The 21,683-nt window shown below is 29.8% G+C and overlaps 1 protein-coding gene across 6 annotated transcripts; it reads left to right on the top strand.

Annotated features, from left to right (window-relative positions):
- The first annotated feature begins 496 nt into the window (after window positions 1-496).
- LOC117930120 lies at window positions 497-21,371 on the top strand. Of its 6 annotated transcripts, XR_004653844.1 has the most exons (10): window positions 1,698-1,751; window positions 1,829-3,241; window positions 4,562-5,038; window positions 7,711-8,139; window positions 9,135-9,383; window positions 11,383-13,809; window positions 14,449-14,891; window positions 20,424-20,483; window positions 20,572-20,653; window positions 20,792-21,371. XR_004653844.1 is itself a non-coding variant. In XM_034850592.1 (7 exons), the coding sequence occupies exons 1-6, from the start codon at window positions 536-538 to the stop codon at window positions 14,863-14,865; spliced, it is 6,705 nt and encodes a 2,234-aa protein (XP_034706483.1). In that variant the 5' UTR covers window positions 497-535; the 3' UTR covers window positions 14,866-14,891; window positions 15,724-15,794. The 6 variants fall into 6 exon arrangements, 1 of the variants encoding a protein (XP_034706483.1); XR_004653843.1 differs by having other exon boundaries at window positions 497-3,241; XM_034850592.1 differs by lacking the exons at window positions 20,424-20,483; window positions 20,572-20,653; window positions 20,792-21,371 and adding an exon at window positions 15,724-15,794 and having other exon boundaries at window positions 497-3,241.
- The last annotated feature ends 312 nt before the right edge of the window (window positions 21,372-21,683 follow it).

Raw genomic sequence — 21,683 nt, 5'->3', positions numbered from 1 at the left:
CTAAATACACTCAAATCATTCATCAATTTTGGTGGTGTATTCTCATTTCTCTCTGCTTGGAACCCTGCTGCTGCTGCTGCTGCTGCTGCTCTCTCTCGAAAGTCATCTACTACTCTAATCTCCTTTCAGTCTTCACATTCAGCCTTACATCAGGGATCTGCTGCATTTTATTTTTTTTTGGCTTCCAAGACACCATCTTTCTTTGTTCTCTTTTTGTCGCACTGAATCAACTTACAAGCAATCCTTGAGCTTTCTCCATCTCTTCACTCTCTACACCTTTGCCATTTTATCATCCATTCCTAACATTTCCAATTTCACCACTGTTTTTTCCCTTTTCCTACTCACCATCCCTCTGCTTGGAACAAATACTCTTCTCCTTCCATTTCTTGCGCTCTCTTCTTTTAGTTTGTTCTTTATTGCTGCTTTCATTTGTTTCTGCCTTTTGCTTTCATTTGTTTCTGCCTTTTCTCGCTTCCCATTTGTTTTCCAAAAAAAAAAAACCAAAAAAAAAAAAAAAAAATCGAACTGAGACGAAATGGCAGAGAGCGTTATTACCATCACTACTACCATTGCTGAAAAAATTGCAGGCTACTTGGTTGCTCCAATTGGACGCCGGCTTAGTTATCTGTTTTGCTACCGCAGCCACATGGATGATCTCAACAACAAGGTTCAAGAGTTGGGGCTTGTGAGGGGCGACCTTCAGATTACTGTTGATGAAGCTATTAGAAGAGGGGATGAAATCAGACCTATTGTTGAAGACTGGTTGACTCGGGCAGACGAGAATACAGGAGAGGCAAAGACATTCATGGAAGATGAAAAGAAAAGAACCAAGAGCTGTTTCTATGGGTGGTGTCCTAATCTCAAGTCACGTTACCAGCTAGGCAGAGAAGCAGACAAGAAGGCGCAGGTTATTGTCGAAATCCAACAACACCGCAATTTCCCAGATGGCGTATCATATCGTGTCCCTCCACGGAATGTAACCTTTAAAAATTATGAACCTTTTAAGTCAAGAGCCTCGACTGTGAATCAAGTTATGGATGCATTAAGAGATGATAAGATCGACAAGATTGGGGTATGGGGCATGGGCGGTGTGGGCAAAACCACGCTGGTCAAACAAGTGGCTCAACTAGCTGAAGATGAGAAGCTGTTCACCGCAGGAGTCTACATAGATGTATCCTGGACTCGAGATTTGGAAAAACTTCAAGAAGGAATTGCTAAAATTCAACAAAAAATTGCAGACATGTTGGGCTTGGAATTTAAGGGGAAGGATGAATCCACAAGAGCAGTTGAACTGAAGCAGAGACTGCAGAAAGAGAAGATCCTTATCATCTTAGATGACATTTGGAAGTTAGTTTGTTTGGAGGAAGTTGGAATTCCTTCTAAAGATGACCAGAAAGGATGCAAAATAGTGTTGGCTTCTAGAAATGAGGACCTATTACGCAAAGACATGGGCGCAAGGGTATGTTTTCCACTTCAACATCTACCAAAAGAAGAAGCTTGGCATTTATTTAAGAAGACAGCAGGTGATTCTGTGGAGGGGGATAAACTGCGACCCATAGCAATTGAGGTAGTTAACGAATGTGAGGGTCTACCAATTGCAATTGTAACAATTGCAAATGCATTAAAAGATGAAAGTGTGGCTGTATGGGAGAATGCTTTGGACGAACTGAGGAGTGCTGCGCCAACAAACATCAGCGGAGTGGATGACAGGGTATACGGATGTCTGAAGTGGAGCTACAACCATTTGAAAGGTGATGAAGTCAAGTCATTGTTCTTACTTTGTGGTTGGTTGAGCTATGGCGATATTTCAATGCATCAATTGTTGCAGTATGCTATGGGTTTGGATTTGTTTGACCACCTCAAGTCATTGGAGCAAGCAAGAAATAAACTAGTTACATTGGTGAGAATCCTCAAGGCCTCAAGCTTGTTACTTGACGGTGAAGGTCATAGAGACGATTTTGGAGGAGCCTCAAGGTTGCTTTTCATGGATGCTGATAACAGGTCTGTCAGGATGCATGATGTTGTTCGTGATGTTGCCAGAAATATTGCATCCAAGGATCCTCATCGATTTGTAGTCAGAGAAGATGTTGAAGAATGGTCAGAGACTGATGGATCCAAATACATCTCTTTAAATTGCAAAGATGTGCATGAGCTTCCTCACAGGTTGGTAGGTCCGAAACTTCAATTTTTTCTATTGCAGAACGGTCCTTCCTTGAAAATCCCACACAAATTTTTTGAAGGGGTGAACCTACTCAAAGTTTTAGACTTGTCTGAAATGCATTTCACAACACTACCTCCAACGCTTCATTCCCTTCCAAATCTTCGAACATTACGTCTAGACAGGTGCGAGTTGGGAGACATAGCTCTAATTGGAGAGCTAAAGAAACTACAAGTTCTTAGCATGGTGGGTTCCGATATTCAACAATTGCCTAGTGAAATGGGACAGTTGACAAATCTAAGGTGGTTGGATTTGAATTATTGTAAGCAGCTTAAAGTAATTCCACGAAATATCTTATCAAGCCTGTCTCGATTAGAATGTTTGTGCATGAAATCTAGCTTTACTCAATGGGCAGCTGAAGGAGTTAGTGATGGAGAAAGCAATGCTTGTTTATCGGAGCTGAATAATTTGCGTCATTTGACAACTATAGAGATACAAGTACCAGCTGTCAAGTTGCTACCAAAAGAAGACATGTTCTTTGAGAACTTGACAAGATATGCGATATTTGTAGGCAAATTTCATCCGAGGGAAACAAATTATAAAACATCAAAAACATTAAGGCTCAGACAGGTTGATAGAAGCTCACTTTTAAGGGATGGAATTGACAAGTTGTTGAAGAAAACTGAAGAACTAAAGTTGAGTAAATTGGAAAAAGTATGTCGTGGCCCAATTCCCATAAGGTCTTTGGATAACCTTAAAACTTTAGATGTGGAGGAATGTCATGGATTGAAATTTCTCTTTTTACTTTCCACAACCAGAGGCCTTTCCCAATTAGAAGAAATGACAATAGAAGATTGCAATGCCATGCAGCAAATAATCGCATGTGAAGGGGAGTTCGAAATAAAAGAAGTTGATCATGTTGGGACCAACTTGCAGTTGCTCCCTAAATTACGATTTTTAAAACTTAAGAGACTACCGAAGCTCATGAACTTCGATTACTTCAGCTCTGATTTGGAAACGACATCACAAGGAATGTGTTCCCAAGGCAATCTTGATATCCACATGCCATTTTTCAGTTATCAGGTATGTTTAAGCTTAATTAATAGCTAATTTCCATAGTTTTTTATTTTTTTCATATCACTTTTTTTAAAAAAAAATAAATCAAAAGAAAAACTAGGTTAGGTCCACATGAACTTTTTAATTGCACCTTATAAGTTTGTTAAAAGGAGATAACATAAGGAGGAGAAGAGAATTTAGTAAATTATTTTACTTGAAGATACACTCAATATTTGGAAAAAGTTTAGTTTGAATAAAAAAATCTTAAAATATTAGTAATGTTTTATAACTTTTATAAATAAATTGAAAAAGATTAATAAGGAAAGATAGGAAAATGAAGAGAAAAATGAATCTTCATTTTGTTTATTTATTTATTTTTATTTTTACAATTATTTATTATAACATAATAAGAAATATTCTATCCCTTTTTCTTAATAATTAACTTTATTTTTTAAAATCTAATTGACTATATAATACATTTTTTTATAAAGATAAAAAGCTTTAGTGATTCTCTTTCATTAAAATATTGGTAAAAATAAACAAAAATAGAAAAATTTAGATAAAACAAATAAAATGATAAATAATATATAAAGATACATATGATTGAATTAATGATATGATTAAATTAGTGTGGTTTGTCAATAATATAGATATGTATGATCAAATTAGTATGATTTGTAAATGATATTGTATCAGTAATGATAAGTATGACTTTCAAGAAGAATGCTAAAATTAAAGAATTAGATATGAAGGAAGATGTGGGAAAGGTTAGGCCTTTGACCAACCCTCCTATTTGTTTTTATTTTTATTTTTATTTTTTTAACTTATTGAAAGAGCATCTTATTTTGATAAGTTTGTAAATGCTACTTCTACTTCTTCTTCTTCTTCTTGTTTTTATTTTTATTTTTATTTTTTTAATTTATTGAAAGAGCATCTTATTTTGATAAGTTTGTAAATGCTTCTTCTTCTTCTTTAAAAAAATGTTTCAACCACAACACCAATGCACTCATCATCCCCCACTATTTTTCACTATTTTGTCACACCAACGTAGCATTTCTATGTTCTTTTAACAAAAAATATAGTAAAAAAATCGTCATTAAATATCTAATATTATGTGAGAACTTGCTAGAACCAATAAATTTTCTATTGATAACTTGTCAAATTTTTTTGGGACAATTTTTGAAAATTTTCACATGATTCTTTTTAGTTCTCCTTGATTGTTTTAGATTTTTAAAATATGACAAAGTGAAGATGTGAATATTTGGAAGTTGAAGAATGTTTAAGAAAGGTAATATGTTTGTGTTAATCATAACTTTACAATTGATGATGTCATGTATTATATTACAGGTTTCATTCCCTAATTTGAAGAAGTTGGAATTCAGTCATCTTCCCAAATTGAAGGAGATATGGCATCACCAACCTTCACTTGAGTCATTCTACAATTTGGAGATCCTTGAAGTGTACCATTGTTCATGTTTGCTTAATCTTATCCCATCTTATTTGATACAAAGGTTCAACAATTTGAAAAAGATAGGCGTCTATGGCTGCAAAGTCCTAGAATATGCGTTTGATCTTCAAGGACTTGATGAAAATGTTGAAATCCTGCCAAAGTTAGAAACCTTGGAGTTACGAACACTACCTAGGCTAAGGTATATTATATGCAATGAGGACAAGAATGATGGTATGAGGTGTCTTTTCTCTTCTCCAATGCTCATGGATTTTCAAAACCTCAAATGTCTATCCATCAAAAATTGTGCATACGAAAACAATGAAGAGAGACATGTTAATACTCCTATAGAAGATATAGTGCTCTTCGGCGAAAAGGTTAGTTTTCTCCCATATTTTTTTATTTTTATTTTTCCATATACTATTTTTGGAAATATTGACAAAGATATTCCATAAAATAATAATAATAATAATAATAATATGAGAAGATCATATCAATCTTTAATAATAAATTTATTAAATTATTTAGACATTTAATTTTAGATAATAAAAATGGTGAATAATAATTAAATTATATAGGAGTTGAAAAAAAAAAGAAAAAATTAAAATTAAAATTTTAAAAATAATAAATATGAATAGAAATAATATAAAATAAAAAAATCATAAGTATTATTTTAATTTAAAAGTAAAAAAAAAAAAGGTGCTAATTGGAATAAATATTATGATGAATTGAAAACGGAATTAGAGGAATATTTTAATTAAAAAAGTAAATTTTAAAAAGGAATTAGTGAAATTTATTAATATGAAATAATGAAAGAGTGTGTGATATAATATAGAGTAATAAATGATTAGATATAAATAAAAGTAATTTAGTATGGGAATATATGTAACATAGATTTCTAATAAATAAATAAATAAACTATTCAAATCATAACATTTTTTCTGAATATTAGAATATTTAAAATAAATAATATTTAGGAAAATTTGGGTAAGGTGTAAAATGGTAAAAATATTTTAAAAATTATGATTGGTTAAAATATTCTAAAAACTATGATTAATATTTTCCTTTTGAAAATAAAAATAATAAAGGATAAAAACTAATTGTCGTTCTTTTAAAATAACAACTAAAATATTCATATTTAACACTTTTATAAAAATTAATTTCAGGTTAATTTGTTGTTTTGGCTAAATAGACAGCTTTCATCTCAGGTTATAAGTGAAAATATATATATATTTGTTGAGAAAATCTGAAGCTCTTTTGGATTTAAAATAAGGGGTAAGGGTTTTGTAGGTATATTATAATTGAAGATCAAGATAAGAAGGAGGGTGAGGGAAAGGCCTTTATCCAACCCTCTTACCCAACCTGTTTTGTTTTTTATTTTTATTGTTTAGAAATTTATAATATTTTAAATTGTTTTTTTAAATAAATTTTTTTCTCTTGTGCAAGGATAAATTTACTTAGTTCTTTGACAATTTCTCTATTTTTATTAATTTTACAATTTTTTTTTTCAAATTTCAAGATTTTTTATTTTTTTATTCTTGAAAACATAAATTTGAAAATTTTTTATTTAATTCTAAATTTTATCCATAAGATATTTTCATTAAGGGTAATTTTGGTGTGTTAAAAAAAGTTTTTTTTTAATTTATTTAAAAAGCATCTAATTAGTTGTTCAACATGGTATCAAAACTTACTTTGATAGAAGGTCATAGGTTTGAGTCATCTCTCCACAATTTACATGTTTGTTTCCTCATTTGTTTGTTGGATATAAATCCAAATTTTGTGTATCTCTCCCCATATGGGCCTAAATTAAGCTTAAGCTTTTAGGAAAAATTGGTAGTTATATATTTTAAAAGCTTTATAAGGAAATTGAAAATAATATTTTGGAGGGAAAATGATTAAAATAAAATTTAAAAATGGATATTCATTTTTTAATATTTTTTATTTATAATTATTTATTATAATGAAATGAGAAAAGGAGAACTTTATTTTGTCTGGTTTCTTCAACGACTAATTCTCTATATTTTTAATATAAAATTATAATTAAATTAAATCAATTTTAATCTATCATGAAATTAATTTTAATAAAAAATTGTGAATAGAAAGTGAATTATAAAGGAGCCGGAGAAAAAAATTAAAGTGAAAATTTAATTTTAACAATAAATGTTAATATAAATAATATAAGAATAATAAAATAATGGTTGTTATTATTTTAATTTAGAAAGGAAAATTTTAGGTGTAATTGGAATAAATGTTGCAATGAATTGGATAGGAGAATTAATGAAAATTTTATTCAAATAATAACATTTTATTTAAATATTAGAATATTTAAAATGATTTATATTTAGAAAATTTGGGGTAAGATGTTAGATGATTAAAATATTTTAAAATTTATGACTAATTTTTTACTTTTGAAAATAAAAAAGAGTATAATATATTTTATTTTATATAAGAAGACTAATTAATTTTCATTTTAAAATAACGGTGAGAGTTAATAATTTTATTGACTTTATATTTACATTAATCATTAATAATAATTTTATTATTTAGTTTTTTTTTTGAAAAAAAAAGGCTAGTGGATCGTAGATAAAATATGAAGAAGTAGAGAAAAATAATAAAGTTAAAAGTAAAATTTTAATTTAAAAACATTAAATATTAATAAGAAAAACATTATAAAAAAAGGGTTAATCTTTAATAGGAATAAATATAGCAATGATTTTAAAAGCCAAATTATTGAAATTTTTAATAGAAAAAATAATTTTAAAAATAAAATTGTTCAAATGTGTATATGATTTAAAATGAAGTCATAAGTGGTTGCATATGGAACATATCAAAATGAATGATTGTTTGCCAAGCAAAGCTTTTGATCACCATTCATGAAACATTATTTGTTTTAATTTGATTTATCGAATTTTTTTGTAACATTATTATTTTTTTAAATATAATAGAAGTGAATATTTGAGAGTTATGAATTTTGTTTAAGGAATATTTTTATATTTATCATAACTTTATAATTGTTGATGTTACATATTGCATTGTATCTCTGTTGTAGGTTTCATTCCCTAACTTAGAGGAGTTAAAACTTGTTGATCTTCCCAAGTTGAAGATGATATGGCATCACCAACTTTCACTTGAATTCTTCTGCAAGTTACGAATATTAAGTGTGCATAATTGTCCATGTCTAGTCAATCTTGTTCCATCTCATTTGATACAGAGCTTCCAAAATTTGAAAGAGGTAAATGTGTATGATTGTGAAGCCCTAGAATCTGTGTTTGATTATCGAGGATTTAATGGAGATGGTGGAATCCTCTCAAAAATAGAAATATTGACGTTGAAGAAACTACCTAGACTAAGGCTCATTATATGCAATGAAGACAAGAATGACAACATGAGCTATCTTTTATCACCTTCCAAGTTCAAGGATTTTTACCAACTCAAAGAGCTATATATCATTGATTGTGGGATGCTTTTGGATGAAGAGGTTAGTTTTCTCCTATATTTTTTCTTTTTCCTTATGCTACTTGAAATATTTAGGGAGATATACTATAAAAATAATTTTGAAAAAAAGTATGAAAAGAGTACATTAATCTTTAATAATAATTTTATTAAATTAAGTTAAAATTTAAATTTAAATAATAAAAATTGTGAATAATAAGTAAATTACAAATGAGTTGAAAAAAGAAAAATTTAAAGTGAAAAAATAATTTTAAAAAGGATAAATGTTAATAGAAATAATATACAAATAAGGAAAAAATGGTATTTATTATTTTAATTTAGAAAGAAAAAAAATTAGGTGCTAATTGAAAGAAATATTACAATGAATTGGAAAGGAGAATTAGTGAAAATTAAATTCAAATAATAATATTTTATTTAAATTTTATAATATTTAAGATCAATAACATTTGGAAAATTTGGGGTAAGATGTTAGATGATTAAAATATTTTAAAATTTATAACTAATTTCTTACTTTTGAAAATAAAAAAGAGTAAAACACATTTTATTTTATACAAGGTAATTAAAACATATTTGATTTCATATAATGAGACTAATTAATCTTGATTTTAAAAGAACCTTCAAAGTTATAATTTTATTATTTAGTTTGGAAAACTATAAAAAGAACCGGTAGTTCATAAATAAAATATAAAGGGGTCGAAATTAAGAATAAAGTTAAAATCAATTTTTTTTTATTTTAAAAATATTAAATATTAATATAAAAACATTAAAAAAATAAGGAAATATTGTAAATTTTATTTTAATTTAAATAAAAAGGTTTAGTGTTAATAGAAATAAATATAGTAATGAATTTAAAAGTAAAATTATTGAAAATTTTAATAAGAAAAATAAATTTAAAAAAGAAATGATTAAAGTTTGTATATGATTTGAGAGTTAAAGAATTATATTAACAACATATTTTTATGGTTATCACACTTTTATAATTGATGATGTCATGTATTATATATTGGGTTTCTAATGTAGGTTTCATGTCCTCCTAATTTGGAAGTGTTGGTTCTAAAAAGTCTTCCCAATTTGAAGGAGATAGATGTTGGGATCTTCGCAAAGTTAAAAATCCTAAGATTAGAGAAACTACCTAGGCTAAGATATACATTTGCTTCCCAGTTCAAGAATTTTCACAATCTCAAAGAGCTACACATCATTGATTGTGGGATGGAAGACGGGAGAGATGTCAGTACTCCTAGTAATGATGTAGTTTTCTTCAATGAGAAGGTTAGTTTTCTCCCGTATTTTTTATTTTTCCTTATACTACTCTCTTGAAATATTAAACTACCAATCCTTTAAAATAACAATCAAATTACTTTATTATCCTTTTTTTAACATTTAAAAAAAATTAAAATACAATCCTACATATTGTTTATTACATAGAAATTATATATACACATCATTTTTAGTTTGGACATCCTTTCTCCTTCACACTTGTTTTTTCAAAAAAAATTATGTATTATTTTATTGTTAACATTAAAAGAAACATAATATTTTTCAAAAAACAAAGTTATGAACTTTTTCTTTATATCAATTATGTAAGTTTGGCAATTTTATACTTTATTTGGTATGTTTTGATTAATTTTTTAATTTTTCATACTCTATTTATTTAATATTTTGTTTGAGACCCCATTTAAATATATTTCTTGAAAAATATTAATTTTATAATAGTTGTTTGATTTTTGGGGACATTATTTAAAATGAAAATTACTTTTTATTTAAAAAATGGAAAAACTAAAAAAATATATACGTTATATTTTTTTTATTGTGCTCTAAAATTTAAAATTTGTTTTATTTTAAGTACATCTCCTACATTCTCACGTTAATAAGAATTTTTCAGAATAAAAAGATTTGATATTTTTTTATTTAAATTTATCATGCTCTACTATGTTTAATTCAATCTTCTTATATGCATTTGTTATTTATATGGTATTTTAATTTTACAAAATAATTTTTTTTCTTAAATGGTATTTTAATTTTTATAAAACAAAAAAAAATTGTCATCAAATAAGATATCATAAATATTAGTTTTGATTAAGAGTTTTTTTAGGTTAAATAAAATAAATTTTAATCCTTTTATGTTGAAAAATAAAAGAAAATAATAAAAAAATTTCAATTATATATATATATATATATATAAAAGGGTATTATGTGGGTCCCAATAAATTCTAGATGTTTAGGTGATATTTAATCCTTGATTTACCAAAGTTTCCCAAAATATTCTATCACAATTTTCCAATTCATGGATATAATCCATAAAAGATAAAACAATTCTTTAAAATCAGGTAACAAAATGTATTTTTCCTCTTAAAAAAATTAAAAATTCAATGCAATTGCTCCATTATATTATAAAAAGAATCAAGAAGAAATCACCAAAAGCTTGTTGAGATATTTTGGATGTATTTATAAAAATTAATAAATAGCAAAGTATATATAAAGTATAGTAGTGGAGAGCATGTAAATGTGGACAATATATTAAAAATTAATAAATGACAATATATATAGTATGTGGAAATAATACATGTACATCTTTTTTTTTAATTTGGATGTTTTTTTTTTCTCTTTTACTATTTTTCTTTGAAAAAAAAAATTATGTGTCATTTTGTTATTGACATCCATTTTACTAAACTTTCAAAAAGAAAATTTTTGTAGTTTTTTCTTTTTAAAAATAAAAAGAGTAAGACATACTTTATCTCTTATAAGGAGACTAATTACTATTCTTTTAAAATAATAAAAATACAATCCTGAATATTATTTTTTATATGAAAATTGTGCATATACATATACATCCTTTTTAATTTAAATAGTTTTTCTCTTTCTCTTTTTCTTTTCTTTTATTTTTTTTAAAAATTGTATTATTTTGTTGTTAATATCAAAATAAACATAATATTTTTCAAAAACAAAAGTTAAAAGCTTTTTCTTTGTATGATGAAGTAAGTTTTGTAATTTTGTATTTTTTTAATTAGTCATACTTTATTTACTGTTGGTCAGAAGCCCATTTGAATTGTATTTCTTGAGAGATATTAATTTTATAAGAGTTGTTTGATTTGTTTTGGAAATTGTTTAGAACGAAAATAACTTTTTCTTTCACTAATGAAAATTTGATAATGTAACAGAAGTGAATATGCAATTATTTCAGGGTTGAATTGAATTATATTTAAGGAATTTGTTTATGCCTATCATCACAACTTTCCAATTGATGCCTTATATTGTGTTTTTGCTACAGGCTTCATTCCTTGAATCAAGAGCCTCCACTGTGAACAAAATTATGGATGCCTTAAGAGATGACAATATCAACTTGATAAGAGTATGGGGCACGGCCGGTGTGGGCAAAACAACACTGCTGAAACAAGTGGCTCAACAAGCTAAGCAAGAGCAGTTGTTCACCGAACAAGTTTATATGGATGTATCCTGGACTCGAGACTCGGATAAACTTCAAGGAGTTGCTGAACTTCAACAAAAAATTGCAAAAAAGGTGTTGGGCTTCTCACTTTGGTTGCAGGATGAATCCGGAATAGCGGATGAACTGAAGCGGAGACTGATGATGCAAGGGAAGATCCTTATTATCTTAGATGATATTTGGACGGAAATTGACTTGGAGAAAGTAGGAATTCCTTGTAAAGGTGATGAGACACAATGCAAAATAGTGTTGGCTTCGAGAGATGGAGACGTATTATGCAAAGACATGGGCGCACAAATATGTTTTCAGGTGGAACCTTTGCCACCAGAAGAAGCTTGGAGTTTTTTTAAGAAGACATCAGGTGATTCCGTGGAAGAGGATCTTGAACTGCGACCCATAGCCATTCAAGTGGTTGAAGAGTGTGAGGGTCTACCAATTGCAATTGTAACAATTGCGAAGGCATTAAAAGATGAGACCGTGGCTGTATGGAAGAATGCCTTGGAACAACTCAGGAGTTGTTCACCAACAAACATTAGAGCAGTGGATAAGAAGGTTTACTCATGTCTGGAGTGGAGCTACACCCATTTGAAGGGTGATGACGTTAAGTCGTTGTTCTTACTTTGTGGTATGCTGGGCTATGGTGATATTTCATTGGATCTCTTGTTTCAATATTGTATGGGTTTGGATTTGTTTGACCACATGGAGCCATTGGAGCAAGCAACAAATAAACTAGTTACAATGGTGGAAATCCTCAAAGCCTCAGGCTTGTTACTTGATAGTCATAAAGATAGACACAATTTTGATGAAGAAAGAGCTTCAAGTTTGCTTTTCATGGATGCTGATAACAAGTTTGTGAGGATGCACGGTGTTGTTCGTGAAGTTGCCAGAGCAATTGCATCCAAGGATCCTCATCCATTTGTAGTTAGAGAAGATGTTGGATTGGGAGAATGGTCAGAGACTGACGAATCCAAAAGGTGCACTTTCATCTCTTTGAATTGCAGAGCTGTGCATGAGCTTCCTCAAGGGTTGGTATGTCCAGAACTTCAATTTTTTCTATTGCATAACAAGAATCCTTCCTTGAATATCCCAAACTCATTTTTTGAAGCAATGAAAAAACTCAAAGTTCTAGATTTGCCCAAAATGTGTTTTACAACACTACCTTCATCCTTTGATTCCCTTGCAAATCTCCAAACATTGGGTCTAAATGGGTGCAAGTTGGTAGACATTGCTGTAATTGGAAAGCTAACGAAACTACAAGTTCTTAGCTTGGTGGGTTCTACAATCCAACAATTGCCTAATGAAATGGTGCAATTGACCAATCTAAGGCTGTTGAATTTGAATGATTGCGAGGAGCTTGAAGTAATTCCACAAAATATCTTATCAAACCTGTCTCGATTAGAATGTTTGTACATGACTTCTAGTTTTACTCAATGGGCGGTTGAAGGTGAAAGCAATGCTTGTTTATCCGAGCTAAATCATTTGTCTTATTTGACAGCTTTAGATATATCTATACCAAATGCCAACTTGCTACCAAAAGGCATTTTATTTGAGAACTTGACAAGATATGCAATATTTGTAGGCAATTTCAGGAGGTACGATTGTAGAACCATAAGAGTGTTGAAGCTTAGGAAAGTCAATAGAAGCTTACATTTGGGGGATGGAATTAGCAAGTTGATGGAGAGAAGTGAAGAACTAGAGTTCATGGAATTAAGTGGTACTAAATATGTTCTTCACTCATCTGATAGGGAAAGTTTTCTTGAACTGAAGCATTTTGAGGTTAGTGATAGTCCTGAGATTCAATATATCACTGATTCAAAGGATCAACAGTTTCTACAACATGGTGCCTTTCCTTCATTGGAGTCATTGGTTCTTCGGAATCTGCGTAACTTGGAAGAAATATGGTGTGGCCCAATTCCAATAGGGTCTTTTGGTAATTTAAAGACTCTGCATGTGACTTCTTGTCGTGAAATGAAATTTCTCTTTTTTCTTTCCACGGCTAGAGGCCTTTCCCACCTTGAAGAAATGACAATAGCACAATGCTCTCACATGCAACAAATAATCGTATATGAAACGGAGTCAGAAATAAAAGAAGATGGACATGCTGGGACCAACTTGCAATTATTCCCAAAATTGCGATCCTTGGAACTCAAGAGTCTACCACAACTCATCAACTTCAGCTCCGAGTTAGAAACAACATCTTCCACATCTATGAGGACAAATGCAAGGTTGGAAAACTCATTTTTCAGTCATAAGGTATGTTAAAACTTATTAGCCAATTTCGTTGGTTTTATTTATTTTTTTACACCACTTTATATCAATATAAGTAAAAGCAAAAACTAAGGTGGTCCCACATGCACTTTCCAAACTCCACAATATTAAACTTATTTGAGCATTTAATTTTAAATAATATAAAAATAATGAATAATATATAAAATATGAAGAAGTTGAAAAACTAATAAGGTTAAAAGAAATTTTAATTTTAAACACATTAAATATTAATAGAAATGAGTATAAAAATAAGGAAAAACTATAAGTATTATTTTACTTTAAATAAGAAAAAAATTCAAGTTAATAGGAATAAATACAAAATAAATTTAGGAGTGAAATCATTGTAATATTTTAAAAGAAAAAGGAAATTTAAAAAAGGCATTCACAAGAATTTATTAATGGGAGAAAATAAAAGAGTGCATATGATTTAAAATAATAAATTAATTTATATGAATAAAATTAATTTGTGGCATGAGAAATATCCCTTATCGATTCCTTTTTTTTTTTTTAAATATAATTAAAGTAAACTTGTGAATAATTGTAAGTTGATGAATTATATTTAAGGAATATGCATGTTTATATTTATCACAATTTTCCAATTGATGATGTCATATTATATTACAGGTTTCATTCCCTAACTTAGAGAAGTTGATACTCTATGATCTATCCAAATTGAAGGATATATGGCATCATCAACTTCTATTTGGATCCTTTTACAATCTACAGATCTTAATGGTGTATAGATGTCCATGTCTACTTAATCTTATCCCATCTCATTTGATACACAACTTCCAAAATTTAAAAGAGACGGATGTGCAAGATTGTAAACTCTTAGAACATGTGATTGTTCCTCAAGGAATTGACGAAAATTTTGAGATCCTCTTAAAGTTAGAAATCTTGAAGTTGAAGTACCTGCCTAGGCTGAGATGGATCGAAGACAGGAATGATAGCATGAAATATGTTTCCTCTCCTCTGACACTCATGAATATTCAAAACCTCAAAGAAGTACATATCACTAATTGTTGGATGGAAGACCTATAGAAGATGTAATACTCTTTTGTGAAAAGGTTAGTTCTCATACTTTTTATTTTTCTCTCTCATACTTTTTATTTCTCCTTATACTATTTTTTGGAATTATTGAAAAAACATATTCCATAAAAAAAAAAAGTATGAAGATTATATTAATGTTTAATAATAAATTACTAAATTAAAAATTAATTTAATTTTAAATATATTTCATATAAGAGATTAATTATCATTCTTCCAAAATACAATCAAATCACCCTTATTTGAAAAAAATTATAGAATTTATTTTTCATAGATTAAAAAAATTGTAAATATTCTAGCTCTTTGCATTCATAATAATTAACTCCCTTTATTTTCATCTAATTTAACTAAATAATACACCTTTTTTACAATGAAAAAACCTTGGTAATTTAAATTAGTATAATATGCGAATGATATCATATAAGTTTATGATAAGTATAACTTTCAATATGAATACTAAAAAAAGAATAATATTTTGAATGTTTACTATTAACATGTAATAATAAATTTCATTAATTAAAAATTTATTTTTAAATAATATAAAAAATGGATAATAAATAAAATATAAAGGAATTGAAAAACAAGATTAAAGAAATTTTAATTTTAAAAAACATTAAATATTAATAGGATGAAAGTAAAATCCATCTTTTTATCTAGAAGCAAGAATGTGTTTTTTTTTTCTTTTTTCTTTTTAATATATTCTACAAACACTATTGCTAAGTTTTACCTTATTTATATTGAAATGGTATCATTTTCTTTTTTTTAGGTTTACTAGTTTTGCTCTATATTTTCCTTTATTTATATTGAAATGATATCATTCCTATTTGTTCTTATTATTTTCATTTTTTTTAGGTACATTGGATTTAATTTATGTTTTGCTCTATTTGAGATGAAGTGTAGATGAGCCTTTGTAAGAGAAATTGTTAATGATGTTTGAGAAATTATCAATGATGTTTGAGAAATTATCAATGATGTTTCCTTCAATCGTTTCCTTCATTTGAAAGAGTTTATTTCCTTAAATACATGCTAGATTTTCATATGCATTTTGTTCTGGTCATTGTTATATTCTTAATAAAATGTGTTTGCTAAGTGTGTGGTCTTGCATAATGATGAAAGTTTTAATTTATCAGTTTTCAACTTCTTGTATTGTGCATGTTAACATTTCATAAATTATGAAATAAATATGATAAAAGAATCCTTTTTATTTGCTAAATTTATGTATGTTGTTTGAGTAAATTTTTAATCATGTCTTAAATTATGAAATATTGCTTTCAAAGGTGAAATACGAAATTGTGAAAATTCATTAAATATGATCTAATAATAGATAAAGGATTCATAACATCATTTGATAGGGTGTTTAGAGTTTAGCTTGACATATGATTTTAGTCAAATATATTCAAGAATACCTTGTGAAGACATTTGTTAGAGTAAAAACCTCTTTATTTATTCGATGAGTCTAATTGACTAGAATATTTTTCTTGGATGATCAACCTCAAATAACATGATCCAAATGACTTTTTCACTTGTATGCTCATGTTAAGAATCCATCCATTTATGTTAGGATGGTTATTGATTGCTAGGAAAATCAAATTCACTTGCAAATTGCTTAATTATGATATCTAATTATGTAACCAAAGTAACAATATTTTAAAGCAACCTCCGAGTCTTTCAAGGGTTATGAAAAGTCTACTTGAAAAATAAATAAATAAATAGGACTAGAAACCTATCAATTTGATCGTCTAGTGATTTAGGCTTTAGATGACACCACATCGAATTTAGGAATGATTTGGTACTAACATTATGTTAGAGGGACACCATATGTTGTCCTAAGTGTAATTCAGAATTTGCATGCATTAAGTGAAAAATTCATGAGTCTTCTTTCGCGTTTATTATTCTAAACTTCATGTTCTAAACAACATTATTATGAAACTTAAGCCATTTCACCAAAAAGAAAGAAAACTTGATATCCCTGATCCAAGAATAACAGAAGAACACATAACAAACTGCAACATTTCTCCCCTGCTCACCCTCATTGCCAAACCCACTTCTCTCCCGCCTACCATTGATTGCCAAAGCCATTTCTTCTTTCATCATTGTCGGTACCAAACTCGTTCTTTTTCTATCTCTCTTGCAATTGTTGGCTGATTCTTCAAGCATTGCGACGCGGCTGGTATTTTTTTCTTTCAACATTGTCATTTTATTTTATTTTTTATTTTTTCGATTTGACTCTTATTTTCTACCATAGGGTTTTCTGTAGGGTTTCGAATTGCTAGGGTTTCAATTTACCAGAGGATTTGGACGCTTTTCAAGTATGACTTATCCATTTTTTTGTCCACTGAGTACTGTAGAAATTTCGATTTAGACGTTTTCTAGCTGATTTTCGTTCCCTTCTCGTGGATTGAGATAAGCTCTTAAGTTTGATGATTTCTCAAAGATGCTGTTGGTGTAATTTGAAGCCCTAAATGTAGGTATGAAAATTCCACCTGAGAGTGCCCTAAAGGGCTTTACTGGTTTAGACAGGAAAAGTATGAAGATCATCCACCTACTTGGATATCATTGAAACATAACTTTTGGGGAAATCAAGCCTAACTTGAACTTGATTCAACCTTGCACCTATGCTTCTAGGAAAATTATTGATTTTGTGAATGGACTGTGTTGACTTGGTCTACGGATGTTTGATGTTCCGTTTTTTTTTCTCTGGAAAAAACTAGGCCATGATGTGTGTATTTGATGAATTAATTCAACATATTTGGTTGATTGATTCAGTAAACCTTGCTCTGACCTAATTTAATAAAAATCCTAAATCTATTAGGTAGTATTATTGCTGGATGTAACATATATGATAAGAGTTATTCTCCAATATTTTCTAATTTGGATAAAGTATGAGACATGAAAACAATTTGATGGAAACCTTCTGAATCCCATTCTGTTGTGCTTGTTTCTTGTGTTATGTTGTTTACCCCTTTTTAAATTTTTTTTATTTCTTTGCCAAATAAGGTGAGAAAAAAGGACCTCAAGTTTGTAGCTCATTTTTACAAATTGTTTAAGGCACTGGCTTCTCACCTATGGATGTTGATGCCCTTTGCTTTGTTTCTTTTATCCTTTTGTTGTTGGTTTTATGGCTACTAGAATTTGTTGACATTGCTGTTACTAGATGCTACTTTGGGCATATGGTTTTAGCGGGTTACCAAGTTTGTTGGATTCTCCTAATGTTCTCTAGTTTGGAAACTAAGACAAGTATCAAGAACGGGTATCAAACCCCTATTTCTTATCCCTTCTCAATTGAGACAAGTATCAATTTACTGGTGACCCTTTTCCATATGGATTTCTAATGCTGAAATTGACCTCTTCCATATGTAAAGTTTGATTGGTGTCTTAATCCCAAAAGTTCATCGAATAACTCAGACACTACTATTGAAGTATATCGTTTCAAATATATGCTTATGCCAGCTCACATTAAAAGAAGATAGGGTAGGGAGGAAGAACCCCAAATTTAATTGTGACACCAGCCTAGCCATTACCATATAAGATGAGCCAAAAAAGGCGTTCAAAATCACATGTGAGCTGTTAATTCATCATGCCACTCAAATCTGCCCATCATTTCTCACTTGTGACGTGAAAAATCTGTATTTATGTATGTAGCTTTAACAGGAAACCGTTTGCCTACACTACTATCCAAGCCAAATTTCAAAGAGACAAATTCTAGGAATACAAGCAGGGAACTTAATTTGCCTTCATCAAGCTCCCTTATATTTGGAAGGATAAAAATTATGTATGATGCTTGATAATTAATTATTTTAAAAATCACTTTATTAATTTTAGAATATGTCACTAAAAATACTATTACAAATTTACAAAGTACTTTTTCTAATTTATATTATATTAATTGATTCTTAAATTTTAATAGAGGTGTGATTGAAAAAGAAAATAGTAGCAACTGAAGTGGTTGGTAAAATATAAGCAAATACTAGACAATAAATTATTACTTTCAAATTATATTTTTGAATATTATTGCTGGACAGGAAAAATCTTATTGCTTCTTAGGTATGTCTTACCAAGGTAAATGAGAAAATCTAATCAAGTAGTTAGCTCTTTTGCATGTGAAAGTGTTGGTCGTGTAGTCATATGCATGGCTATAACATGTAGGACAAGAAGCCTTGAACCCTTTAGAATAGTCTGTTGGCTTGCAGGTTTTAGGAGTATGGAAATTGGCATGTTGTAGCCATCAACTAGGCTAACACCATAGAAATCTACTGGTTTGTCAAGGGTATACTCTGCTAGTGTTGCAACCGCTGTAGTAGATAGCAGGTGTAGAAGTCACCAATGATCCATACCGTAAGCCCATTTGCATGGTTTCAAAAGCACATATCAGACGGTACTAGATCAGGAGCACTGACAATTTATATTTTCTGGAAAAATGAATTCTACTAATCCGCAGGAAATAATCTAGCAGAACTCTTCCATTTTTAATATCATCTAGTATTAAAGTAACCAACAAGCATACTTTAGTCTCCATTTAGTCTGGTTCTCAAAATTGCAGCATGCAACATGGTATGCCATTGCTAAAACTTCATTAGACTAGATTGACTTGTTCACTAGATGATCCTGGTTCAGTTCTGAGGTTTCTAATGGGCCACCAAAGAAGACTCCTCACCTGAAAAGGCATCTAGTACTTTGGATTTTGGTATGCTTACTCCAGTCAAGTTTAGTCGGTAATAGACCCTGAGGAAGAATGGCCTGCAAACAATATGATGGAGCATCAATAGTTGAGGAAGAATGGCCTCTGTTTGGTACTGTTAAGGCATTCAGCATGAAACAAACTAATAATCTTTATGGGTAAATGATTTTGTTTTGATATTGATGAATTGTAGCCTTGTCTTTACCTGATGTGAACTCCTATCCTCCATTGTTTAGAATATCTTAAGATAATATCAAGCTGAATAGAAAGATGGGAGCATAGTGGAGTGTCTAGGATCCATGCCCCTGGTATTTTTGGAGTGAGCATTGGAGAAGAATTAGTTTCCTGGCCTACTGTCTAAACATTGAAGGTAGGATTCATTTGCTCAGGAATCTGCTACCTGCTCCCTTAAGATGAATTAAAAGGATGTATCTTTGAGGCGGGAAGCCTGGAAGGCAAGGCATACAATTGATATAAGCATAACAATAAACTTTTTGAAGATGTTTAAATTATGATATTGGAAATTAGTTTGGACCAAAATATTCATGGCTAGTCATTATTAATATAGGCATCTGAGATTGCCCTCATATTTGCCAAGTTTCTAAATTGATGGTCACCTGTGTGTAGCTGAATTTCTTTTTGTTAAAATGCCCTATGCCATTGGGTTTAAACCATAATTTTGCTAGGGTCTTTCTGCTGTTGCTTAGAGAAACCTAAACATTCTAGAACTTCAAAGTCCATTCTCTTTTCTTAATTGCTTGTCTCTTCCATTGAACTGTTCCCATTAATTTCCCATGGAAAGTACAGTTCTCCTTGTTACGTCTGTGATGCGGTATGGTTTGAATCTCTCTCTATTTGTTGATGCCCACTCTAGGTGAAAGAAACTGCAGAAAATGCTGATGAAGCTATGAGATAACTTCCAAATGCTAATTTGGTAAGGTCCCAGATTGTTTAAACCATATCTTTATAAAAGAAGTATATCTTGAATAGTAACAGCATTTTTTGCTTTTTTCACGAACCAGAGGATTTGTGGATTTATCATTCAAAGGTTGTTCTCCCCAAGCCTCATAGGAAGGAAACTCCGCATGGAGAGCTATATAGAAGGTACATTGGCTAGATAAATATAACATGGTACTTATAACACATTTTTCTGCATTCCATGTTATGTTCCTGGATTTTTTTTATTTTATTATTATACTCTAATTTAACACTATGCTTTCTTTATCTCATTCCTTTACTTAGGTACTCATTTGCAGATTCTAGATGCTGAAGAATAGATAGGCCTGAAGCATTTTAGGCCGGTAAAACCATTGGGATCTGGTGACACTGGCGGGTTTATATGGTTTTTCTATTTGTTGCCCAACTTTTTGCCCCAATTTTGTTGGAATTATGTTCTATCGTATGGCTCCTATTTTGGAACCAAAGGATTTATTTCCCTTTTAGGTCTAATTTGACTCCATTCATTTCTGGGTGTTGAAATTTTTCGTTTTTGAGAAGATGTGCTTCTGGATATTTATTGTGTGCTGTTTATCTTGAAGAAACCGCATCTATCAGTTGCAATTTGCTCTTACAAGAGCAAGTTATAGGCATGTTTCCTCTTGATTCTTTCATTCTCTGTTCCCATATATTTGTGTTCTCGGTTCATGTTTCAGGATGAATCTATATTGATATGGTACTCTGGCAAAGAAGAGAAACAACTTAAACTAAGCAATGTTTCAAGAATTATTCTTGGACAGTGTACTATAAGTTTCTATAAATCATAACCTGAGGCAACTTTTAGACCATTCTTGAATTCAAACTTACATCTTGTTCTTATGTTTTCCATTCTATTGTTGTAGTTCATCCAAATCTCTCCCCACTCATATCTACTCTTGAGTTGAGGCCTCTCAACCTTTCACTGTATGCCACTGATTTTGAGGATAGTTTCTTCTTAAAAGTTGCAGCTAGAGTGAATTTTGGTGCTCCATAACTACTCTTCAGTGTTTACTAGCATTACTTATTGTCAGTTCCACAGTAGTATGACTAATATATTTATGTGTTTGTGAGAGTTTTTTCATATATACAAATGGAATCTTATGAAGTTATTCTAGAAGTAATTTTTTTTTTGAATTTCTATTGGATTATGATTTGGATT

Source organism: Vitis riparia, chromosome 14 (genome assembly GCF_004353265.1).
Source record: "Vitis riparia cultivar Riparia Gloire de Montpellier isolate 1030 chromosome 14, EGFV_Vit.rip_1.0, whole genome shotgun sequence".
Classification (NCBI taxonomy): domain Eukaryota; kingdom Viridiplantae; phylum Streptophyta; class Magnoliopsida; order Vitales; family Vitaceae; genus Vitis; species Vitis riparia.
The sequence above is the reverse complement of the archived record's forward strand: the minus strand, read 5'-3'. Positions and strand labels throughout refer to the sequence as shown.